This window comes from Channa argus, chromosome 11 (genome assembly GCF_033026475.1).
Source record: "Channa argus isolate prfri chromosome 11, Channa argus male v1.0, whole genome shotgun sequence".
NCBI lineage: Eukaryota > Metazoa > Chordata > Actinopteri > Anabantiformes > Channidae > Channa > Channa argus.
The window spans coordinates 3,609,216-3,636,241 of NC_090207.1; the positions used below are offsets into that span (position 1 = coordinate 3,609,216).

The window sequence follows — 27,026 nt, forward strand, 5'->3', positions numbered from 1 at the left end:
ATGAATACTTGAGCTACATAAAAAAGGTATATCACAAGACAAGATATATAACACACCAATTTTAAAATTGAACCTTTAATAAACTAAATCAATGCTTGGTTAGTCTTAATTCTACAATATGATGGAAATTGATTGACTTAACAAATAAAATGTTGGGTGACGTCAGTCTTACTGTGATCAGCTACAAATAAACCATGAACCATAAACCATGAGTCTGTGATGTTGGCCAGGAATTCCAAGCATAAAATTTGTAAAAAGTATAAGGACAGAACTTTTCTGTAACACGTTTGCTAAATGGTTTTCAGGAGGCAGGAAAGTGCCCAGGTAAGGTGATACTGTATGAGTAGAGCTAGAGAGGCTTTAGTACACCTGCTAAAAACCAAAGTTCTGACACAAAAAATGTGAAATACGCTTTCCGTTGGTGTAACTGCTAAAGCTCGAAGTGATGTGGTAACTTTGTGACTGTAATTTCTTCCACTGCTTGGTATTTTTCTATGATTTTGGCTGCCTGGAATACTACATATTAAACATAGAAGAAGAAGAAGAAGAGAAAAATGTTTTTATGCAAAACTGTTGCGATACACACAATCCAGCAGTTACCATAAAAGCCTGTCACGGAAATGAATGTAGAGCAGTTTGCAAGGCTTGTAATGTCTGAATGACAACAAAAACAAGGGTAGTAATCTTCATGAATCTTTTGCCCCCCTGTTTCAGCACGATTTGAACGCCCCCCCCCCCCCCCCCCACTTGGGAGGATACGTTTTTCTTTGTTAAATGGCAGTAGGTGCTAATTGTGAGAGTTTGCCTCCTTGCTGCAATGAAAGTGCGCATTTTCCAACCATTTGTAATCACTTTTTAAGATGACAGCCTTTCATTTAGCTGTCTAAAATCAAGTTTAGTCTCCTCTTAGCTGAATTGTCTTTAATCATTTTTCTCGTTATATTGGTTATTAGCACAATGAGCTTCGTCTTCGAGGCTGATGGCCTTGTTATGGGCCTAATGCTGTATAGCTATAGGCCTTAGCTTTGATGCTAATAGCTTTTTAATGAGTCACAAGGCTCATCTCTATCCAGTTTCTGCAATGCGTTTTCTGTCAGAATCTCAGCCAAAATAAGGCCCAGTCCCAATTCATTTTCAAGTTTCCTCTGGAAACACAGAACTCCTGCAAACCATCACACCCGAATGATGGGTTTCATTTTCTGAAGAGTACCTGGTAAAACGGGAAAACCTCTGTAACACTGTACACACATGCTAAACTTACTGCTCGCAATCACAATACGCTAACGTTAGCACTAATAGACTGCAACCTGTTCTCTTACCGTGCCTGTCTTATGCATTACACAAATATGTCAGTTATTAGTTAGCCAACATCTGATACTAGCATAACACATAGTACATATTGCATCAAACAACGTTAAACTAAGATAATTGTGTGGATAACGTAATTTTGACAGCACAGTTAATGGACAAATGCATTTATTTACCATTGAGTCGTAGGATGAAGGGGCTACTTTGCTGTAACTGCTTCATCCTTCCCGTCGCTGCTGGGGACCAGGATATTACTGCAGGGTTGAGGGGGGGGGGAGAATTGGGATTGGGCCAAACACTTGATCCTTCATAGATGTTCACACAGCAATAAAGAAGGTAGAATATTTTATCATTAAGAATATCACAATGGACAAATTTCACTTCTAGTCTTTGTGGGTACCAGCGGCAGCTTAGTGCCTGTGAAATCGCATGGCCTGAACGCAGCTGGGCCCCTCCCAGTCCATGAGACGTTCACCCCTCCGCCACGTCCAGACTGAAAGAAATGATTTCCACATGCACTAAGCTGCCGCTGGTCCCCTTACCAGTAAGAGAATACAACCGAGAGAAATGCATATAGACACACTAAATGCAAAAAACACATACAACATTTTTTTGTGATGTTTGAATGCAAAACGTGACTGAACACCAAGGTTTTGTAATGATTCAGTAATGATTCAGATGATGTTACAAAACATGAGCTCTACCATTTTCATTTTGTAAAAGTGGCTCTCAGGGGAAAAAAAGGTTTGATAATGTACAATAACTGACGAAGATGATTCTTAATCAGCTCTACACCATTTCACTCTTATGGTAGACTATGAAACTTTGTTTACTTTATTGTACTTTCTACTTTTTATTGGATTATTGATTGTACTTCAAAGGTTTTTATTATCATTCCGAACAATTACAGTAAACTATTTAAGTGTTTGGATCCCTGGAATTTAAAACTTTAATAATGCTGAAACAACAATTTTGATACATCATGAGTAAAAGTCACAAATTCGAATATACAATTTCTTGTTATTTACATTATTTATATAAAATAAATGACTCATTAAATTCAGTTGTACCTATACCAGCTCGCATTTGACAAAGGTCAGCAAAATATAACGAAATATAAATAAGTAGCAACGCCTTGTCAACTGCTCTAATTTTCAAAATAGCTTGTGTATCAAGGTGATATACATACTGGCTGTTGGAGTTCAGAAGTGTGTGTGTGAAAAGGGGCCGTGTGTGAGGAAGAAAAAAATAGCAGAGGTGGGTGAGGAAGAGAGCGCGAGAGATTGAGCACTCAAGACGTGGAGCATCTGTCGGCTGAGCAACAAGCTGCGATCAGTGAAGCTAATGGGAGGAGGAGGGCAGAAGGAAAAGCCCAGAAGGAATAAAGATCAATCAGGAGATGCGAGGATGAGAAACGGAGAGAGGCAGGAAGAAATAGAGAGATGAAGTGTGACAGAGAGAGAGAGAGAGAGAGAGAGAGAGGAGGAGACAGCGCTGTGTGTACAGGCTGAGAGGTGAAGCAGAGCACCGGGGAGCGGCTCAGCGAGCGCTGCGATCAAGAGGAGCACAGGAAATACAGAGAAAGTGACAGAGTTCTCTGATTGACACGCCCGTCATGATAAGAGCAAAGAAGAACCTGGGAAATTCCTTCCTTTTTGATGCACGATTGCTGTGGCACTGAGTGGATCCCACTGTGAGAGGACCAAGTTTTCAAAGCCACTTCTTGTTGGATCTCTTTAAACATGATGCAAAGAGGTGCAATCAATGTGTTTGCATTCACTGGGGGATTGTAGATGCTCTGTGGATGGATGCCTGGATCAGGGTGTCAAACTTTGCTCTGATACTTGTTTCACCACCGGGGTTCACTGTCTTTCTGTGTGAGGTAGGTTCTCAGTTTTCACTTAAGGTGGAATCAGAAAGTGCATGATTTAAAAAAACAACAACTCTACATTCTTTTCCTAAAGATAAAGGTATTTGAGGGATTTCTAGTGGTTTTTAGTTGAAAAGCGATTAACCATATAGAAAAACCAAACGAGGAAATCCACCTTTATTGCCTCGTAGAAAATCCCTCGATGATCCTCTTTATCTTTACAAAATAAGATGCGATGTGATTTGTGTGTGATCTAAAGTGTTGAAGTAAGTGCTGAAAAAATAAACACATTTTCTCTCTTTTCCCACGTTGCACTGTCATGTCAGAAATTCTACTTTTAACTAATGCTGCACAAACAAATTCAGAGTCATTGTGCACTTTTCCCTCCCTCTTCCCCTCGAGTTATAATTTTAGTCCACGTACTGAGCGAGCGATTTTTGTCGTGTATATCTACCTCTTGTTTCACACCCCTCTGAATCTGGTTTGGCATTGAGCTTGCAGATGTTTAAGCAGACCAGGGCATTTTGTCCTCCCGCCCTGTGCAGCCTCTTCAGAACAGCTCAGCGTGTGGGAACACTAGTCGTGATCCCCACTTGTGTTGTGTGCAGGGTGTGAGTGTGTTGAGGTTTCAGAAGTCCTGGGTGTCTCTGAAAGCATATTAGAAATTAATTAACATTGTTGCATCATTGCGTTACGTCCCAACCTGTGAGACAGGATCGTTTTTGGGCTCTGAGATGACACTGATTTATCTAATACACATAATTATATTTCTAATTTTAAAAAAAATAAATAAAAAATCTCATGATCCCATTTTATCTTTGAGACTAATTAATTTTTCATGTGAGATAATTACTAAACTTCAGGGCTACCTAAATAATTTTGAAGTATGCAAAACTTTAACAAGCTGCAAGTGAGAGATTAGATAATGACTTGACAGCAGAGTTCATGCTCACGACAGACAGAGGGAGACGAGGAAAACTGTAATGAAGGAGTCTTTGGTCTGCTGCTTTGCAGCGGGTGACGGATTCCACAACTCGTCAGGTGTTTTCACGCTTTCATCAACTTTATATGAATAACTTAAGTCAGATGGAGTAAAACGGAGAGTCTGCTTAGAGATGTCTTCTTTCTTAATGATAATATTTATAATGCATAATTATAGCGAGGGATTTAGTTTCCTGTGAGCAACGTGTTTGTGTGAAGACATTGCTGTCTGTCACAGGCCACTACAATGTGCAGCTCTGTTTGTCCTGATGCATGAACGTGTTGCTTACATAACGCACCACAACTTTGCTTGAGATTGAATCATGTTGTAAATACTTTTCTTCTCCAGTGTATGTGGGATGGAATGATGTGGCGAAAAATCACACAGCAATCCCACCTTGAACACCCAACCTAAAAGAGATCTGTGCTTTGGTTTTTTTTTCTTATCAGTAAACCAGCAATAAACTCATAGCAAATGTGTCAGCTTTATCAGTCTAGCTCTAGTTTTAAAGTAACGATTTGCAACTTATGTTAGCACCATGTTGGGAATGAATCCTCTCTGCCCAGCCTTTTTCATACTCCGTTACAGCTTTGCTTTTTTTTTTTTCTCTTCACGCTCTGCAAAGTGATGAAATTGCAATGAATGAGAATGATACCAAATTTACTTCAAAGCAGAAATTGTTGATCTGCTCTGACTCTGCCAGAAGAGTGAACTGTGCTCAAAAGCTAATGGAAGCAAATATCTCTGTCAACGTTGTCTCTGTGACTTTCTGAGGCTTTGACAGCAACTCTCACCATTAGGAGAATTAATGAGCATAATGTTATGCTAAACATTGATCAAGCTCCCACATAGCTGACCGGCAACATTAGCCCGAACGCTGAAGGAGTAAAATGAACACACAAAGAAAATTAGAAGGCTTGACACATTCACACTTTTGCTTGTTGTTGGCTGTAAAAGCACTTGCATGCTATAGTTGTTGTGTTTTTTACAGCCGTGAAACTGTTGACCATTGCAGACTTGGATGTCTAAACTGGCTTAAGTAGATTTTCGTTAAATTACCTGTTGACTATCCCAGTCTGCTCCCCCCTGTTGATATGTCACACACTATACAGTTTGCCTCATGCCTTTAACAGTTTTTCTGGGAAGGACCTACTCAATATTTTCAAGTAGTGGAGATAGGTTGAATCACCATTGTGCTGCATGACTCAGTGATGGGAGCAAGTATATGAAATTGTCATGGTTTATTATTTTTAACCACGACGTCCAGTTACTGTAGAGAAAAGACTGCACATTCATAGATTCTGCTGCTGCTGAAACCCCCTCTTTTCACTTTGTCCTCTGACTGACAGATGATGAAAACAATCCCTAGCTTGCGCACGAACGCCGACCTCGCTAATTGTCTGTGGCCATGCATGAGGAGAGGCTGACGTGGTTAGGCCAGAATGATTTGGATGCTGTCCGTCAAACGTCGTGTGCAAACTACAGCATAGGTCAATGCTTGTGGAGGTGGCATCAATTTATGCCCATCTGTGTCGTATTTGTAGCCCGAAAGTTTTGATCAACTCTTAAGGCATTTAGACATGTTTTAGAGAGGTGAACGTGCAGAAGTTAGATTTGGACTTTCGAGCTATACTTGGGAACACATTGTAAATAAAATTTGATGTGTTTATGCAATGAGTGGGTTCCTACACAAAAGAAGAGGCACAATTTCCTTTGATTGCTTCGGTACACAAACCTGACAACTTCAGATTTATACAAGTTTTAGCTTTAATCTATACATTCCTCGACATTTTTACACTTATCTTCAACAGCCTTTGCTTTGATTGTTATATTTGACAGCAGAAAGACGGCCCTCTCGCTTGGATTGATTTTGGAGACTACTGCCTGTCGAGGCTTGGTGAGACAGGTTAAAGATCCTGATGAATGACCTCGAGACAGGCAGGGAAGGTTTCTCAATAATTCAAAGCTGGGTTTGGTACCGAACGATCATCCAGGACAGACCCACATAGAAAAAAAAAAGGGAAACAGGAATAAAGCAGAATTCAAGAAGGCAGCTGAAAAGACATTTCAGGCAGGAACAGCTGACTAGAAACAGATTTTTGGTTTGGGAAATGAGATATAGTTTTAAATACAGCGGACCTGAATGGGTGCACAGTTGAAACTGGGACTGCTGCCCAACATTGAAGGAATTCCAATATAGTAATATACTGTGTGGAATTGGCTATTTTAATAAAATTAACGTAAATATCTTGCTGTGTTTCTTTAAAATAAGTCAACTTAGGGAATGGTTGTTTTCACAATATGGTGTTTAATTTAGTCCCCATACCCTTATCTGTTTATCTGTCACTGGGAGCCACTTAACGTGAAACACTTTGTGAAGATGATGGTGATGCTTGGCTGTCAGCGATAAGGGGATGTGAAAGTAATCAATGGAATGTTTTCAACACGATAGAAATAAAACCCTGTGTGTGTGTGTGTGTGTGTGTGTGTGTGTGTGTGTGTGTGTTTACTGAGGCCATGTCTAGTTAGTCCTGACAAGACATATGATAAAGGAGTTGGATGCTGTGAAGCAGGTACAGCAAGGAAATGGAGGCAAGGGTCCGTGTGTGCTGTGCTACCTTAACCACAAATGCATTGAGGGATAAAGAGACAGCTCTGTTTTCTGCAGGGACAGAGACAACAAGATGAGAAATGGCAGTGTGAGACCACCTTTATGTCAGAGTTGTGGTTTGATGAGATTGCGGATGATAGTTAGATGGTCCTGTAGTATCCAGGCAACAGTCAGTACAACTTTCCATCTTCTTGTCTTCTGTTACATGAAACGGTTTAAACAGGCCTGGATTTATATACGGTTTTAGTTGGATACAAACAGTGTAATGGGCCGTATCAAATACAGGAAAAGGGGTTTTATGTGAGGTTACGGCCACCAACATGTGACTTAGTGGATTGGCAATACACTTTCATCATTCTATATTATTGCCCTAGTGGGTATATGCATGTATGTGTGTGTGCGATAGAGCACTACGTTTAAACTAAACCAGGACCTTCTCGTGAAACCATTACTCCAAAAACTCATTTAGCAGCCGTTCACACATAAGGATGCAATGTGTTTACCTGGAGCTGGTCCCTGGTGAAGTGGCATTTTCTGGGGGGTTTTGTGCTGAGCACCTTATTCACACTTTGTGCTTTGCTTTCTGACCACTGCCACCGCTAAAAACCAAAAACAACAGTGTCCATTTATTTATAATCGGGGAACGACAGCTTTGACTTTTACACCTTTTATGTTTAGAATTCCTCCACATTGGATAGTGAACTGACTCTGTTTCAGTTTGTGCTGGAATCCAAATTTCCCAGTTCCTCACCCGTGTGGCTGTAGCTGCACTCAGTAGTGAAGTGACTGTAGCGAACACTCACTAAAACCACAATTAAGTCAGTGGTTAAACTACACGAGCAGCGCTTTGATACACATGAGCCTATTGTTCAGCACAATGCTGGGAGAGATGAGACATGGAACGTGATATGCTGCATCACGTGCTTTGTACTCTTTACTTTCCTGACTTCCTAACAGGTTGTGCATTCTTGGAAAAGCTACTTCCTGCATTGCTACTGTAGCGAGTAGAAGCACTGTATAGATGACTGCATACCATTAAATGCAAAAGGCAAACATTCTTTTGTGAGAGACATGGTATGATTTAAACAAACGTTTGAACGACATCGGCCCTGTGTTTGCAGCAATTCAAAATGCCAATATTTGAAAGCAAGGCTAACAACCTGCTCATAGCTTCCTCCTGGCTCTATCCCACTGCCTTCTCAATCTTTCTCCAAACCATCTGTACCACAGACTAATGAAATAAACATTGCACAAACCCCACAGGGCGGCGTGTCCATGGCTTAGAGCGCGAAGCTACAAAGTTCTTTAAGTTTTGTTAAAAATCAAGAGACAAAAAGACAAAGAAATACCAGTTGAAACATGTTTTAAACATTGATCTTGAAGCAGCTGAAGCTCTGGGCAGCATTGTCCACAACCGTCAATTTGTCATAGCCGACTGAAGGGAAAAGCATCTCTCTTCAAATAATTTATCCTGAATTGGCAAGAATAACAAGCGGCACCATTGTTTGGCATCTCTGAAACGGCTGAGAGAATGCTAAATCAATTAGCCTCAGGAGGCTGCGCATTGTCACTCGCACTGGGCTACCTGTGGCCCGCGGCCAGCAATGGCTCACGGAACAGACGCTCACCAAAGGAAGCTGGGGTGGAATGAATGAGGAGAGGAGAGGAAACAGACCCAGCTTATTCCATTTGCTCAGAAAAGTGGTTACACCTTCCGCTTCCCAACAAACTCCACTCGCTGGCTGTTCCTCCCCCTGGATGCTTTAACAGTTTTCCTTAGTAGCCAATCAGAGCCTTCAAGTGAAAACGCTTCGCCTTGTATAGTATGTGTTTACTCTAAAAAACAGATTTTGGCCATTGTCCATGTGAGATTAATAGAAAGAAGGCCCCCTTGTGTCAAATTTTGCATGATATATATACTGAATATGTGTAAGCACATGTCTATATTGTGCAGTGTGCGTTTGAAAAATGACTGAGGGAAATGGACGGTGGCAGAGTAGCAATGATAAATCAATTAGAGTGTGCAGGAGAATTAGTCTAATGAAAGCAGCAGCAGGACCAGTGTCCCACTCAGCCATGACTCAATCCTTTGGGTGGGTGCGCAGTGTATGGGTGCACGCACGTGGAATCTTGCTGAATGCTTTAACAAGTGTTTTGATTAAGGTAATGGAGAAAATGCAGTGCCCTTCGATTTTACTGCGAGATGATAAGCAGCCTCCCTGAGGTGAGAGGCAGTATTGGCCATTTGTTGTGTGTGTTGTGTGCTGTCAACTACCCATTTTCATATTTATCTGCCACGTGCCTGTGATTTATGACCTCTCTGTCAGGACCAAAGGTGAAGGTAGAGTGACTTGTTATAGTACCTGAAGTGCTGTTGGATAGTAGTATTTGTATGTGGTATCTGAACATGAGTTCTCACACCTTTAACCAAGGAACCAGTAGTTGATTTAATCATGACCACAGAGTTTATATAAGACTAATCTACTTTTTGCAAGACTTGTATGTGAAAACCTAAATATAAATGAACCTGCTTCTTAACGCAAAAAAATGGGGAGGGTGTGTTGTTTCCTTCATACTGTGTTAACGGTTGGGGGCCGCAGGTGCCATCTTGGAGGATCTCCCTGTGTTTGGGTTGGCAAGTCGGAGCCTGACTGATTGTTTCCACAGTAGGTCAGTAGAGAAGTGCTGCTTTACTTTACCTTCCACAGGACCACCGGAAAATTGCTCCTGTATTTAGCGTTTGGCCTTATATTTGGACCCTGTGGGGGTAAAGATCAGTTGGTTATAAAAGGTTTGTGATCTGGGACTTTAACTTCATTCCTGCTTTTTATTTTAAAAAAAACACTGCAAGAGAAGAAATTCTACAGAAATCATTAAAAATTCGACTTACAAAACACATTATGTTGCCATTATTTTCATCTCCAGTACTCAATCCATGTATTTACTTTGTGAAATTACGCCTGTCATGGTTATCTGTTTTTTGTTGGTTTTTCAACTGTTGTCATTCTTTTGTTTCTTCAGTCTGTCTCATGCTTAACATGTCTCTTTCTCAGCCAGCTGCTCACTATTCTTCCAGCTGTCATTCTCTTCTTCTGGATTAAAGCCTCCTCATAATAGTAGTATTTATTTTCTGTCAGCCTCTCTTTGTCCCAAACCGAACAGCGTGCTCATTACACACATGTTCACATGTTCAAGATGCTTCAAAACATGTGTTTTTTTTTTTTACAATGGGACACACAAATCCTTCCCTTGCTGTAGATCTGTAACCAATCATCTGAAGTTACATTGTGTAATTTCTTGCTTAACGTCTTTTGATGTTTTTTTTTTTTTTTTTTTTTTGGTCCTTTTAGCTCTTCTTCTTCTTTTCCTTTCAGTTGTTCTCTTTCAGGTGTCACCACAGCGAATCATGTGCCTCCATCTAACCATGTCCTCTGCATCCTCTTCTCTCACACCAACTAACTTCATGTCCTCTCTCACTACATCCAGAAATCTCCTCTTTGGTCTTCCTCTAGACCTCCTGCCTGGCAGCTCCAACCTCAGCATCCTACTACTAATATATTCACAGTTTCTCCTCTGAACATGTCCAAACCACCTCAATGTGGCCTCTCTGACTTTATCTCCGAAACATCTAACATGAGCTGTCCCTCTGATGTCCTCATTCCTGATCCTGTCCATCCTCGTCACTCCCAAAGAGAACCTCAACATCTTAAGCTCTGCTACCTCCAGCTCTGCCTCCTGTCTTTTCTTCAGTGCCACTTGTCTCTAAGCCGAACAACATCTCTGTTCTCACCACCGTCTTGAACATCTTTCCTTTCATTCTCGCTGATACTCTTTTATCACACAACACACCTGACACTTTTCTCCACCCATTCCAACCTGCCTGCACTCACCTCTTCACCTCTTCACCTCTTTTCCACACTCACCATTGCTCTGAACCGTTGACCCTAAGTACTTTAGGTCCTGCACCTTTTTCACCTCTGCTCCCTGTAACCTCACTGTTCCACCTGGGTCCCTCTCATTCAGACACATGTATTCTGTCTTGCTGCGGCTAAGCTTCATTCCTCTGTTTTCCAGAGCAAACCTCCACCTCTCTAGATTTTCCTCCACCTGCTCCCTGCTCTCACTACAAACCACAATGTCATCTGCAAACATCACAATCCACGGAGATTCCTGTCTAACCTCATCTGTCAGCCTGTCCATCACCAGAGCAAACAAGAAGGGGCTCAGAGCCGATCCTTGATGCAGACCCACCTCCACCTTGAACTCCTCTGTCACACCTACAGCAGACCTCACCACGGTCTTACAGCTCTCATACATGTATCTCTTTCCTGAACTTCCTCATTCCACCACCAAGTCTCCTTGTCCACTTTCCTCTTTCCAGATGACACACCGAGTACCCTCCTACCTGTCTCCCTGATCACATTAGCGATAGTGGTCCAGTCATCTGAAAGGACTCACTGACCACCCAGAGCCTGTCTCATCTCACTACACAATATTCTTCCTCTGCTCTGACTTAGTCATCTTCATCTTCCTCACCACCATCAGCAATGGTATTTTACAATCTAGTATCAGAGACTGTGGCACAGGATGGTAGAGCGGTTGCCCACCAATCTCGTTGTTGTTGTTGTATGTTCAATCCCCAGCTCCTCCGGTCACATGTCGAAGTGTCCTTGAGCAAGACACTAAACCCCAACTTAGTTGCTCCTGTTAAGTGTTGGCCAGCTGCTTAGCAGCTCCCCATTGGCATGTGAGTGTGAATGGGTAAATCAGAAGCAGTGTAAAGTGCTTTGACTGCCAATAGGTAGAAAATGCTAAACAAGTGCAGACCATTTACCACAATCCTGTGTTGTCTGGCTACACTCTCCCCTACCAATACTTTGAAGTCTCTGATCTCTTTCATATTACAATGTCGACACAAGATGTCGTCCAACTGAGCGCTTCTACGTCCACTCTCATATGTCACTCTATGTTCCTGCCTCTTCTGGAAGAAAGTGTTCACTGGAGCCATTTCCATCCTCTTTGCAAAGTCTACCACCATCTGTCCTTCTGCGTTCCTGTCCTGAAGACCAAACCTGCCCATCACATTCTCATCACCTCTATTCTCTCCACCAACCTGTGGGGCATAACCACTAACAACATTGAACATAAAGCCTTGAATTTCAAGCTTCAGACTCATCAACCTGTCTGATACTCTATCACCTCTAAAACATTATTCACAAACTCCTCTTTCAGGATAACTCCTACTCCATTTCCCTGTCAAGTTCTTACTGTCAGTCCTACACTCTTGGCTTCCTCTTCTCTCTCTGCCTACAGACACACCTTCCTTATCTCTTCCTTTGATCAAATGTAGCCCAACCCGCGTTGCACCCGATTAGTATGGAAACTCAGATTCAGTAGTTGTCATGTGTTTTACGTCGGATGCCCTTCCTAACACGACCCTCTGCATTTATCCAGACTTGGGACTGCCACAAGAAGACACTGGCTTGTGTCCCCTTGTGGTTGTTATTATTTTTGTCCTTTTGGATAATTGTCAGAATTTCTATAACACAACATTGATGCATTTCCAATTGATTATCATTGAACATATTCAAGATGTACAATGTTTAATAAAATCCTTACAATACAAATCTTAAACCTTAAATTGAAATATAAAAAGCTCCTAAGCCTGATGATGCCTTACTCTTTTGAAGAAGTGAGTAAAAAAAGTAGTAAAAAAGTGAAAAGATTAAAAACAACCTGACCTTTATAAGGAAAATTCAGAAGAAGACTGTGTCTTCGTGTTTTTCTGGAGGAGAGAATAGGTCTCTTTGCACTCACAATGGCCTCTGCCATGGACAACAGTCTCACTCTGAGTGAACTGCCACGCACAGTAATATAGCGTCTTGCCATGATGGCATTGTGATGATAGGAAATTTTGTAGTATTCTTTTTTTAAATTAAGTTTGATAACATTACATATCTGAATGACTGTGTGGAGCATAAAGAGCAAAGTGCTGAAAGGAGAGAGAGGACTGGGCTGGAGTAGATTGAGTTGCAGTTCAACATAAGTTTAAAGTTGCACGTTGCGGTTTTATAGTGCTCATTTCACATGTTTGCTTAACCATGATTCATTATCTAATTTTAACATGATAATGAAAAACAAATGGGCACATAATAGTTAATAACCTTTCTGATGATGAAGGAATTTTAAGAAATCCTTCACAACACAACCAGAAAGAGGCAGATATGAAGCAAGTTTATCACACCAAGAGGTTAGCGGGTTTCCTCCAGGGGTTAAAACGTGCCTTAGCTCCTAAAATCCTAATTATGACCTGCTAGAGAACAGCTCTGCTATGAGCTGTGTAACTCCCCAAGACTAAGCTCTGTCTCATAAAAGGAAAATGCATCATAGTACATGATGGTGTATTCCCAGGAAAGGGGAGTTCAAGCCCATGGAGGTGGGTGTACTGAGTAGAAGACTTCGGCCGTAGTGTGCTGGCTGTGTCTCTTCTTTTGATCAGGTTACTTTGTAATGTAATTTCAACGTAAAATAAACAATAGACTTTCGAGCCCTTTAGCAAATGCTGTGCGTCTGAGCATCACTATAAAAGTGTTGATCACTTTAACATGAGCAGATGCTGTGTTGCTTGCACATAATGTCTACTCAGTCCAGCAATGGATTCATCTTAAAACAATCCACATCATTAGAAAGGTTAAAAGATTTGCATTATTTTACTAGGGTGAGAGGTCACTTTGCAGTTGATTGTGTGCAGAGATGCTGTTTTTGTAACACATTTGCACCTTTTGTGCTTGTGTTGTTCATGTATGTTTACTTGTCATGCTTTTATTAGTATGCAGATATAGGCCACTAGGGAAATTGTTTATTGCTAGTATACTCTATATGGTTAAAATGGTCATAAATCTTACTTTCTGCATATTTAATATCGTTTTTACTCCAAGGAGTATTATGGAAAAAGACAGGATGTTGGCTTGTGAAGCTCTCTGATTGATAGTCAGAAGTGAAAGATCTGTTTTCCTGCTTTAGACGCCGTTTTAGACACTGATCTATAAGTTCTCGCCTCTGAAGTAGTAACATGCTGAGAAGCTTTTACAAGGCTCTTGGTCCAGTCAAGAGAAAAAGCTGTTTACCAAGAATGAGTTCAGACAGAGCTTTGGTAGAAATGTCTAAATCGTTCAAGCTTATCAATTTATTCTTCGACTGTTGTCCAGGTCAGAAGCGTGATTGTCACTGCAGGAGGGATGAATAGAAACAACAATACAGTGGACATAGTCAAGGTAAAAGTATTGTCAATAGAATAAAATGCAAGCAAAGATGATGTCACTTATACACAATGTAGCTGCAGTGACTTGCATAAGGTTGTTCTGACGTGAAATCCTGGAGCCAAATAATGTCTCTGGTTAGTATATATAAGGGTAGGATGACATTTGTGTATTCAGGTTGTAGGAGATTTTGGCAACAAATGGATTTTATTGCCTTAGTCATCACCATGTTTAAAGTTCTTAGATGTGTAATACACATAAGTAATCATACGTAATCTAAAGCTTCTCCAAAACCCTTGCATGCTTATATTTTATTTTGAACTAAGAAATTCCGGCACTCTTTACCTTTCTTTGCATTTCAACATTGGCTTTGTACTGTTTTTAGAATTGATTTATAACATTTGTATTAATTAGTTGTATCTATTTCTCCCTTAAGGTATCAGCACCACATGTAAAATGGAAACTGCTGTGACTGATATTCAGTGTTCATGTCCATGTCACGTTTGTGTACTGCTCTCATTTTGCTTGTGTGAATACACAATGGCAACAATCAGACTAAAGAGCTTAAACTGTAGGTGTGTATAAACCTCTGCATTGTCCTCAAATGGCTTCCTGCCCACAGGCTGACAAGTCTTTAGTAGATACAGTACAGTATGTGTCACAGAGTGAAACTGGCAGACTGCAGAAAGGCCAGTGATCTTGGAAGCTGCTTGTAAAACTTGTTCCAAACTTTCCTCCTCATTTTATGTTTTTTTGTGAATGTGCTTAGCCATCACACCAAGTTACACTATATAATACAGCAAGAACACTTTATTATTAAATTACATATGTAAAGGTTACTGACGTTAACCACTGTAGTCATTTCAACCAGTGAAGGAAGAATATGTTTATGTTGTCTAGATAAGTTGACATGCCATTCTTCATTCACATTTTCCACCGGTTACATGAATCCTTGCTGCAGCATTATTCAGAGAGGAAGAGGTAAATCTTCAAAGTAATCTATGTCATTTTCTGGCACCGAGGCAGATGCCCAGAACATCTCCCCTTTTGGCTTGAGTACGAGCTTCTCTTTTGGGTCGTGCCCAAAATGAAATGACAGAGAGAAAGCGAGGGATCATTCCCAGCATCAAGGCACAACTAAAAGGAGCAGGAGCACGATCAGGAGATGCAGCAAGATGAATAAACGAAACAATAGAAAGGAGCCATCTTTTGTAATGTTATGCAAATTGTAGGTTTTGATAATAAGGGCTTTGAACATGAATGGGCTGCACAGAGAAACCGAGCCATAGTGTCATATTTATAGAGGGTGGGGTGGGTCTTGACATGGTTAGGGGGCCCTGCACCTGCCCAAAGTTGCCTCCCTCCCCCTCAGCAGTGCACTAATTAGTAGGGCTGGATGGGAATGATGGGGGCTTCCTAACCTGCCATCAGCCAGCTGCTCAGGGGCACAGTCATGGTGATGCTGCCACAACCCAGTGACCAGAGTTTTCTGCCACGAGCAAAGGTTGAAAAGATGTCGGCATTAGAACAGCTCGTACCTTAAACCTGGTTTTTAAATCTTGCTGTTTGTGACTAAATAAGTCTAATTCTAACTAGAAACACAGATACAAACCTGCCAGCTCATGAATTTATAGGTCTATCATGCAGACATCTGCTTCACCTGAACTGTGTGGTTGTGATATTGTCAGGTTCGATTGACCTTGGCGTCACCATTGAGCAAGATTCTATTGCAAATAGAAGAATTTCTTCCTATACAGTCCCAGTTTCTCTCAAGTATAGGTTTGGTTTTGATCCATTTCAGCAATCTGGCTGGTATGACAGATAGCTCTACATTCTGTTATGAGCCTCAACTGGATAGGCCACAGAAGCCGGTACGTGCACATTTTTAATGCTTTTACATTGCAATTTGAAACAAAAGAAATATTCCAAATTCATTTAGAGTCCTAACTTGAACTGATATTAACTACTGAATAATTTTTCATTGAGTTTCTACAAGGCAGAAACTTTATCATCTCCGTTTCGTTTTTACAGAAATACTTGTAGGGAGTTGCTGACTTTGTGTCAGTTTTGTATCCTAACCTGTTGTCTTCTTACACAGATACTTGTCAGTTTAATAGCAGTCAAAACCTCCATGATTAACCAACACAGCCCAACACACTTGGAAAAATTGGTTTAAATTAAATTATTATACAATACAAATAATTCCCCATGTAATAATTGGTTGGTGTTAGCTTTGAAATATATTGTTCATGCTGCTTTTAAGGAAGCTAATTAAAACAGGATCCTTTAATGTATTTGTACTTTTATATTTAGCATTATCTGCAACTGTTGTATTTTAGTGTTAGGTTAAGCATTAACTAATGTAAGCTGAGTTTGAACATATCTGCCTTAATCTGGTGGCTGGTCTGCCCTCAAGACGGAATTGATTTTGCTTTGACTGCAGCATATTTCCTACTGTACTTTCGCTTTCAGAACCTCATGGTTTAGCTGGAAATCTCTGTCCAGACACACATTCTAGTCGCTTCACTTCACTTAAGGACATTCTCACCATGCATTCCAGAGAGATTGTCTTGGCAATAATGGAACGGACGTTTCACACTTTAGTTCAAGTCGATGCTTGTGCCAAATTTAAGGTTCCCTCAAAATGGTCCTGAGATATTGTGACATAAAGACAAATGGAAAACACAAGGACAGGTTTTAGGTTTGATTGTCATTGTCAGAAACCCTAAAAATGGAATGCATTTTTTGCAACTTGTTTAACTCTAATTATTATAATCAGAAACTGGATGATGTACAATTGTAATAATTTAAGGGCATTGGAAAAGGGCTGTGACCATATCATACACTGCAACAACATTTAGGCCGTCTGTTTTCAAGAATATTTGCAAAATTTAATTTGGAAACAAAAGAACCATTTCATTACTGCATTTGATGAAAGTCCTGAGAGCTGAATTGCCGACCGATGAACTGGAACACGACTCCTCATACAGCATTCTCATTTCCCGTTGAACCTCTTCCTGTGGTCATTATAATTGGATATTCCTGTAATTTAGCATTTACTATCCAGAAATGATGGGTTTGCTTTTACATTCAACTTATACTCTGTAGATACAGTAGATCCTCAAGTTCACCAGATGTTCACCTTTGATTAAGTTTGGCTAACAACATCTGTTATACAAAAAGTATATTACTTTTGCTCACTGGCCAAAGCGAGAAAATGTGTTTGCAAAAACAGAACTTACTCGCTATTTATTTGATGGTGGTATATTGATTTGAATTCATTAAAGAAATATCTTTCTCTTCTCATTTTAGTCATGGACCACTGGCATTAGGTGGTTGGCCTGAGTAACATTCCTAGACTTCCAAAAGACATTATTAATAAACATGATATTGGGAGCATTTTAATTTGAACTCCCACTGGTAATGTGGAGAACTAGATAAGGACACTTTGCCATCTTGAGAATATGTTCTCTAGAAATCGCTTCAATGGACAACATGGAGCTGGTGTTGCCCCTAAAGGAGGCACAAAGGCAAAAGTTCACCCACCCAAAAAGAGGGCTCCAAACCCCAGGGTAGCACTGGTCATTCGGGGTAAAATACATCGTCTCTTGCAAGGGTCTGCAGACCACCACGTCCCGGAATCACACCTCTATTATGCAGGTATTGAGGACGAAGAAGGAGAAACACTGGAGGGCAGAAAAGAGCACAGAAGCATGTATCCAAATGTTAGCTCAAGGGCTGAAACCTACTCTCCGAAAGTGTCAAATGCTAAGGGAGTAGTATCAGGGCCACCGTGTGTAGGAGAGGTGGAGCTGAACAGGGAAGGATGTATAAGAATACCCTGTACTTTGCAACATAAAAGCTGCAGATCCCCGGCAAATATGAAACGAATCTCCTTTGAAGCTGGAATTGGGGCAGCTCCTGAGCACATACGACTGCCACACTACAGTCCAATTGGCCCAGACATGAATGGTACAAAATTTGCCGGATCACCCAGAACTGAGTTTGCTTCACCTCGTATTCGTCCAAAGAGACCACATTCTACTGGTGACTGTATGGACTACAACTTCAACAGAGCTATACCAGGTACACTCCTAGAGGAGGATGAAGATAAAGAAGAAGAGTCAAGTGCCATAATTGAACACATTCTCAAAGAGCTGAGGGGGATCAACAAAATCCAGGAGGAAATCTCTGACCTCAGGGATTACCTAACTTCAGTTCGAGGGTCAGTTGAGGAAGTATCATCCTGTGTAGATGCTGTGTTGTTGGAGATTGAGGGCATTCGTTCTAGCAACAAGGATGGTTCAGGAGTGCACGCAGGTAACTGGTCAGGGATAGGGTACAAGGAAGGACCACCCCCTCGCAGAAGGCCAGCAAGTGCTTATGGCAGTTTAGGGAGTTCGATATCAAAGTCCTGTTCAAAGGACCATAGCATCCATGGAGGATTACCTCCACCAATGGCAGCAGAGTCTACTGTGACCCCAATAGCTGATTTAGTGGATCATCAGGAACTGGAAGAACCAGAGGATAATTCGGATCATAGCTCAGATATCCCTGTATGTGGTATAGTAAGAAAGCTCAGCTTTGGCTCCCTTGAAAGACAGGAGGACCATGACTGCCCAAGCACCAGCTCCTTGTCTTCTGGCCATAGCTCCAAGTCTGAGTCAGACCTAGACAGACAAATTTCTAGTCATCGAGGAAAGCAACAAACACCTGATGACAAAGAGGAACACTGGATTGAAAAAAGTCCACCACATAGTGCAGCTGGGGAATCTGCATACCATAGGGGCAGCTCTATGGAGGAGCATGAAAGTGAGAGCCCTCTTTGCTGTGAAGGAGTGGCTAGCTGGGATCACTACAGTGGTGCAGAATACGGTACACCACCAGGTGTAACACCAGGGAAGTGCTCTGCTGGAAGCTCAGAACATCTCTCTATTCATTCTGGGAAAAAACATTACAACTCACCTGCCAGCACTTCTAGCAGGGAGGGCCAGCAGTCACGGATGAAAAGGCCCAAAACCCACTCTGGGATTCCTGGTCCATCCGATATCAACCAGGAAAGCCCCACTGTGGGATATGAGTGCATTGCTGATTTTTCTTACCCACAAAAATCTCTGTACCATTCAGTCTGTGGGCATGATATAGAAGCAGAGGAATTTGACTATGGGCATCTAACTGACTCTCAAGGTGATAGGTATCAGGAAACTTATTTAGTCTATGGAAAGTCTTCAGCAGTGACATGGACTGAAGCATCCCTATGTGCCACTGTATCTGATGTAGATAGGCCGCTGATTCAGGAGCCCAAAGCCACTAACCACAGCGCAGAAAGTCAACTCCCTCTCCCTGGCAGTGCAAATATCCAAGCAGGAGGTTTTAATGTCAAGCGCATAAGCAGAGCTGTACTGGGTTTTAGTTCTGCCTTGAGGGGAGCATTGTGCAAACTTGAAGTACCTGCAGCGCAGTATTCCGGGGAGGAAACAGATTCCGAAATCTCAATGCCTTCTGATCTGTCTATGGCTGAGTTGCCTTCAATCACATCTTACTACGAGGCACAATTTGAACAAACATCTGATAAAACCGTGAAAAGTGATGTGGTTAATCTTAATAATGCTGTTGGGAAATTTAGCAAAAACAATTCTCTCGACAAATCTGATCTTTCTTCTGTGGAGCCTGTGCTTAAAGAAGCGAACAACAGCCCTACATTGGAGTTTGAAGACACCTGCCAACATCCTCCTTTATCAGACAAGACCTCCCCATACCCAGGAGAATATTCAGTCTACCCTGACCCTATACCCAGTAGCACTGCAATACTGCCTCCACCTGATGGCCTTACGGAGCCATCTGCACCAGCTCCTGCAGATGGTTCTGCAGATCCGAGTGTTGATGACCAACTTTCACAGTGTACCGCTGTAGACTCCCTCTTGGTTGATGAGACTGCAGCACAGAAGGAGCAGGGGGAAGCCGAAGTGCAACTTCCACAGCAAGCCCCCACAGAGAGACAGACTGTGGGAGATGCAGAGATCAGCCAGATGGATGAACGCAGGCTAAAGTGCCTGAGGAGCTTCCAGCAGATTCTGCGGGAGAAGAGAGAGACCAGGCGCAACCTCACCAGTATAACCATGTCCTTTTCTCAATATGACTTTGAACCAGGTAGTCTTACCTAGACTGTATTCCATCATTTAAGATCGTGTTCTTCAAGTTTTCTTTCTTTATTTCTTTCGCACTTAATTCTTACCCTTTCTCATGCTTTGAACAACCCTTAGGGTAAAAGGATTGGTATTTTCTGTATTTTACCTGCAGTAGCTATGAATGACTAATGTATTTTGTGGAAAGTAATTAGTGGAAACTATTAATCTTTTGTGATCATGAAAGTATTGGCCTGTCAAAAAGCATTCTTTTTCCAAGGCCTCTCAGTGTTGCTGAAACTCTGATCTGACGCAGGAGCAATGCAATCAGTATGTGTTAAAAGGATACGTTCTGGTATCCCGTAGTTACGAATAAGCCCTAGAACAAAGGTCCCTAGAGTATTGGCTGTATCAAGCGGTCTCAGACGATGCTGTAATTTTCTACCACCTCGAGAGTAATGTATCACTTGCTACTCAGTAGCTCCTTGTTCTTCTCTAAGGCTCCAGCAGTGGCCATTTGCTGAATTAGGGAACATTAATTATGTCCTTGGAAAGAATGCTTGACATTAAAGAGTAAGGAGAAGGGAAATATTAATAATATAAAGAGTCGTTTACATGATATATTATACATGTTAATGAAACATTTATGAACCCATCTATCTGAGAACTCGGTGATGCTGCTTTTGACAGCACTCAAGTATTTCTAAAAAAAATTAATAATCCAGGTTGTGTCTTGCCATCTCCTATAACTCGTCTATGACTGATTATTTTTTATTCTGTTTTACAGATGGAAGTCAAGATGGCGATCAGGTTACATCTTTTGTGGTTTCTATCCTATTAACATTGTAACATACTGAAAGATACTTTTATGTACAATTTTCTCATGTCAGCGTTTTATATTTCATTTTGATTTTATTGTATTGATATTTCCATCTGAACCTTCTTCTTCTGTCCTCCTGAAAAGGACCTACTGTGTTTCAATGTAATGCTAACAAAATTGATTTAGGTTATTGGACACCGTCCTCAATCTATCTGTGCCTTTATAAGAGCATCTGTTGTTTTAGTCATAAAATTAAGAAACCTATAAACAAAGGAAACAATACTGATAAAATATATTATTTATGCTATGTTTTTTTTTTTACTGTCACTTTGGAATTTCTTTAATAGCTGCCAGACAAAAAAACAGTGTTAAGAGGCAAAAGTCAGTATTCTGTGGTTGTTTACAGCAGATATGTGCGGTTTTATATTACGTATTTTATAAGGTGAAACCAGATTTATGATACTCCTATATGTGTGGGGGCAATATAGTTAATTGAAATGTGCTGTTTGGCATGCAGCGTTGAAACTCAGCCAGCCCAGTCCTTCTCTCCTGGTTGTTCTTCTCACGTTCTTCTTCTTCTTATGCTTGTATATGTGCGCATGCTCCAAGGTCATCAGCCCTCAGTTGGCTACATTTTTGACCTCTGGCATTCTATTTCAGAACCGAGATCAAGATGGTGACCCCAGTAAGCAACCATGGGCCAAGCCAGGGTCAGTAAATGCATTTTGGTCTGGTGTGTGTGTGTGTGTGTGTGAATAAGAAATTGCAATTACCTGATGCAGTCTTTGCACTTGGATTTTCTGTCTTTAAATATTCATCATTGCATTTTGGTTTGTGTGTGTACAGGGCAAACACACCGTTTGGCATCGACAGCATGCCAGACCTGCGCAAGAGGAGACCCATTCCCCTCGTTAGTGAACTTGTGAGTATACATCACTCAATGTGTAACGATTGTATTTTTCACACCTAAACTCCTTGCGCTGGTCAGAGTGGCACTCAGCTCCAAGAGCTTCTTAAAGCACAACTTAACTTCATGCTTTGCAAGACCTTGAATGCCTCACACATACATTGAGTGATTTAAGCGTTTGACGCTCATGTTCACTGTCAGGGACTGAGCAGGTAGACAGAGGACACAAGAATTATATTTTTAAAAAAAAGGTGTCTGTGAAGATTCTCAGTCATCCAGGTTTGGTTATCCAAAAATGTAATCATGTCAAATGGACTTGGACTTTGAAATGTTTCGCTACTTATCCAAGCAGCTTCTTCAGTCTGAATAAAGTGCCCAGGGAACCAGTTACATCCTCCAGAGTAGCCTCTGTTCCACTCTGGCCTGAATCGGCTCATTAAAGTGGAAGGTGGTAACAGAGTGGAGGCATCAAGATGTAACGATTACAAACCTAAACCCCTAATATGAGGGTCATTATGTGTGACCCTCTTGCTGGATGAGTGAAGTGGTCTTAATCTTCCTGGTGAGGGATGAAAGGGCAGCATGAAAAATGGGAGGCAGGTTGTGCCAGAGGCCTCCTCCTCTGTTGAGAGAAGGATTCTGCATGTGAAGCCATATGGAAATGTCTTCACATACTCCCCTTATACCAACTGTTTCCCCTTTCAAAAATGGACATTGTCATCCTCAAACGACTGTCCTTTGTCCTTCAGATGCAGCTACTGATTCTGGTCCTGAGGTGTTGCTTGTTCCTTCAGAAGTCCATTTGACATGATTCCATTTTCGGGTAAAAAAAAGTGGGTTTTCATTTATCCAAAATCCAACATATAGAAAGAAAATTTCATTACTAACAAAATTGGACCTTAAAAGAAGTCAACAAAAAAAAACCCTAAACCTAAAGTGAAAAAAGACAAAACTGACCGATCCCAAATGACACGGGGGGCAACAAATATACTGGCTTGCCAAACCCATATTAGACACTAGAGGTAGACATTACTGCAACTGAACAAATTATAAACCTACATTAGACAGAAAGTTTAATAACTTTCCTATATTTTTAAATGTACAAAAAAATCTACATCAAAAAAGTGTAACAGAGTTTTAAATGAGAGAACTAATAACTAAATCAATACTTTTCCCATAGTTTCCCCTCCCTGCTTCCAACAGGGGACTTGGTACAGTCTTGGCCTAGTAGAAAGTATTTAAGCCTGATTAGCGCCTCAGTCCAATTTTTATTTGAGTGACCAACATCCCCGGACCAGCAGAATGGTAACTCGAGAAATTAAGTTCAAATTACTTTAAGTACTGAGTGAAAACACAACCACACAAATTTGGGGTGTGGCCAAGGCTGCGGCCATCACATTGTCTTCGCATGTTTTTGATGCTCTTTAGTTGCAATTGGATAAATGCATTTTCCCATTTACTGAAAACATAAGCAGATTCAATGAATGGTGTCAGTGCACAACATTGATCTCTTAAAAACTCTTAAAAATCTTGTATGCATGCTATGTTCTGAAATTGTTCTAGATAAAGTAGTTTTATTTATGTGAATCTGTGCTTTTGAAAATTTGTCAGTTGGTAGTTGGTGCATTAGCTACAATGGCTAGAGATGCTCCTCTTTCTCTGATACTGCCTACAGGCAGGGATTTCACAAATCTATTTGCATTTTTCTATCTTCAAACAGATGGTAGAAAGTAACAACTGATATCTAGTATTGGTCACCAAACCTATCATAGTTTTTTTTTTCGTATTTTTTTAAATGTTTTCCATTTTGTCTACAAAAATAAAATGCACACTGTAGTGTTATTTCCTTTTTCTGCTGGATTTTCTATGTGTACTCTGTTTCTCTTTGCAACTGCTGTGCGCTAGATGTTTGCCAGGATTTCAACTGCAGTGGGCTATTAACTTTTGTTTCAGCATTGGAAGTAGCAAAGAGAGTCACGTTAACAAGCTGAACCGAGTGGCTACAGTTTAACAAGTCACAGTTTGCCAACATGGTCCTTTAGGAACAATTATGGGCAGGTTTCCTACATGATAAATGCATGAAAGGGAACTTCTACGATGGCTCCTGCTGTGTTTCTAAATTGTTTGCAAGTGCCGAATAACTGGATTCAATGTGAAAGCTGCTGCTCCCCTCAGAGGGGAGGCTGTTTGTTTGTCTCTAACCTTTTCTTTCTTTTTGTTTTTTCTTGCACATGTTGTCTTTCTCCCCATCGTCGGCCCTCAGGCTATGGTGAGTAAAAGAGAAGTGAGATTTCAGTTACTCTCTTTGTTAGACTTTGCTTCGCACACTGCAGTGGGCCTGATTGTAGCAAAGCATTTTGAATTTCACAGAAATTGGGTGTGAGTATGCACACACTCCTACAGATACCAGTTATTATTCACGTGGATTTCAGAATGTTCTAACAAACACAAGAAAAATCAGTTTCTTCTTGTGAATGCTTTTAACTTCACTGCAGCCGGTTGATGCTTTGAGAGAGAGAGAGAGAGACGGAGACAGAGAGAGAGGCATTTCTCTCTGATTGGTGTTTTAGCTACAAGTCCTTTAATTAACATGTTTGTCTTGCTGCGATTCAGTAAGTCAACACCTTCATTTTCTAAAATTATACATCTGCCTCTTGAAAAAACAAATGCTGATACATGTTACAGTTAATTGTGCCTTTTTCCTTTTACTCTCAGATTCACTTTGAGTTACTTATTTCTGTAAACCCACTGCCTGCAGCTGTACATTTTCACTCTGTGAGATCCAAGAAACTTGAACAGGAGATTCCAGTGTGAGGGTCACAAACACTCAGTAACAGAATTCTAAGGATTCATGAAGAGATTTAAAGGCTCTTCGACAATTTAGTCCATCTTCTTAAAGTTCATTACATCAGCTTAAAAAAATTAGGAAGAAAAAGCCCAAAGGAACAGAGAGCAAAAATGCAGTGCTGCATCAAAACAGCATTCAGTACTGATTTGTTTTCCCAGATTGATTAGAATAGTATTAGTAGTAATAGTAATAGGAAAGCAGCATATTTTTTAGACTAGATTGTGCCTTGACTTCTCCTCTCTTGAGGATAATATCATGTCTTCTTGCATTATGTGCTCTTGTCACTTTCATAATACATGAGGAGAAGCTGTGTTGAGTCGCTATCCGTGTATTCTTCATAGTCTCAGTGTGATAAACATTTTCCAGTGAAATGGGGCACTTAAAATGTTTTAATCTGACTTCTTTTTTCAGGAAATGTAAATCCATATACTGCAAATATGTCAGTGTTTGCACTGACATAAATCTCCTTAATATTTATGTTACTTAAATTTATGTTAAATTTATTGGGGGGGGGGGAAATACAGGGCCATGGAAGGACATTTCTCAGGTATCGCAGCTTTAAAGTGCTTCTGTGGAATGAAAGATACATTTGAACTTCAGTTCCTAAGTTATGCAGGAGATGAAGAGATATGGTGGCATTTGAACATAAATGAACCCTTTGAAATTGTATCTTTTCCTGCATAAAAATGACCTCGGATAAGACAATCATCACCAGTCCACTACCACAACGCTTGATAAAAAGGAATCAAAATAGCAAAAAACTAGTTTATCCACAAAGAAAAAGGTTCCTGATCTTAAATCTTATCTGTGTACAGCAAATGTATGAGAACCACTAGAATTTGCCATTTGTTTGGTTCGGGAATTTAGACTTTGTCATTTGGATGACAAGGACACATGAGTCTGGGACTTGTAAGAAGAGAAACCTGGGTTTGACTATCAAAGTATGATCTTGACAACACAGGTTTTTTGAAGTGTGTGTGTGTGTGTTGTGGCTCGAACGGAAGAAGTTTCTATAGACCTTAGATAAAAAGTTGCTGATGCTCACCGGGCTGGAACGGGTTACAAAAGACTTGGGTACTCCAAAGTAACATCTAGGGACCTAAAGGCCTCCCCTGCAGTGCCTAGTATTGATGTTCTTGAGTCCATCATTAGGAGACCATTAAAAAATGCTATACATTGCTGCCTATCTAGACTATTTGAAGAAGGCTCTGTGGACGGATTTCGGGTTGAATGAGAAGCTTTGGGCTTGGTAAAGAGCAACCACTGCATTCAAGCCTAAAAATCTGATCCTATTTGTTTGTTCTTGTAGTCGTACCACACAAATATTTAAGATCAAGTTTATGTTCCACTGATACTACAGAGAAGGTGAGCTCAGAAGATTGAGGCCAGTCTTGTGCGTGTATAGCAGATTTGCTTAGCTTAGCAACACAGACCTGAAACTGAGACGCAGCTCACCTGGCTGTGTTTACAGGTATTAATTTACAGCTTGGTTCATCTGTACAAAACAAACAGGGTAATAACAATTTTCCATTTTACAGGCAGACTCAGAGCAACAATTATGGGAAGTTATTGGTTTGAGCCAAAAATAGTCCAACACATACAGAATGTGCTCTGGCTATACAAAGTAAACAAGACATAAAGCACTTGTAGGCAAGTTTTGAAGGTGTTGCTTGGTGAATTGTGTTTTTTTTTTTAAGAAAAAACTAGACAAGCTGTTTTCTCACTTTGTGCTCAGCTAAGCTAACTGACTGCAGCTTCGTGTTTAATGAACCTCATCGAACTCTTTGAAAGATTATTAATAAACACATTTTTTTTTTAAATTTCTAACTATTCTTTGAGTAGCTGACACGTAATGCACTGTGGATGAAACCTCCCTAATGCCACCAGCAATACAAACGCGTCATCAAGGAGGGAATAAATGACAAATGTGTCTTTCAGAAAGTGTCTTCAAAGAGAAAAAAGTGGGACAAATGTGTGTTGTTTGTGCAGTGTCAAGATTTTATTACTTTCAAAGTCAAACATCACAAACAGTTTTTATCGGTTACCTGAAAGTTCTTTTGCCTCTTCTCTTTTGCACACTGGCTGTTTATCACTGATGCCTTTTTCTTCATTTTTCTTTTCTGCTCTGCAGTCTATGCTAAAGTCCAGGAAAGCTGGACTCGCCCACACACTGGCCACGCGGACCTCCCTGAAAGACGAAGAGCTTGTGAGTGGCCAAGCACATATGCCAGACAAACTCATTACTGAAGCTGTGATTTTATAGTTTGCTACTGGAAGACCTGCTGTCACCCGGATG

The 27,026-nt window shown here is 40.8% G+C and overlaps 1 protein-coding gene across 1 annotated transcript in view; it reads left to right on the forward strand.

The window, feature by feature from the left end:
- The first annotated feature begins 2,604 nt into the window (after positions 1-2,604).
- Positions 2,605-27,026, forward strand: part of LOC137136702 (protein unc-13 homolog B-like) — a 73,284-nt gene continuing 48,862 nt past the window's right edge. The window contains exons 1-6 of the mRNA XM_067522353.1: positions 2,605-3,190; positions 17,343-20,180; positions 20,943-20,965; positions 21,636-21,685; positions 21,822-21,897; positions 26,862-26,936. Coding sequence (XP_067378454.1) covers positions 17,495-20,180; positions 20,943-20,965; positions 21,636-21,685; positions 21,822-21,897; positions 26,862-26,936 — 2,910 coding nt within the window. The 5' untranslated portion in view covers positions 2,605-3,190; positions 17,343-17,494. The remainder of the gene's footprint in view (positions 3,191-17,342; positions 20,181-20,942; positions 20,966-21,635; positions 21,686-21,821; positions 21,898-26,861; positions 26,937-27,026) is intronic.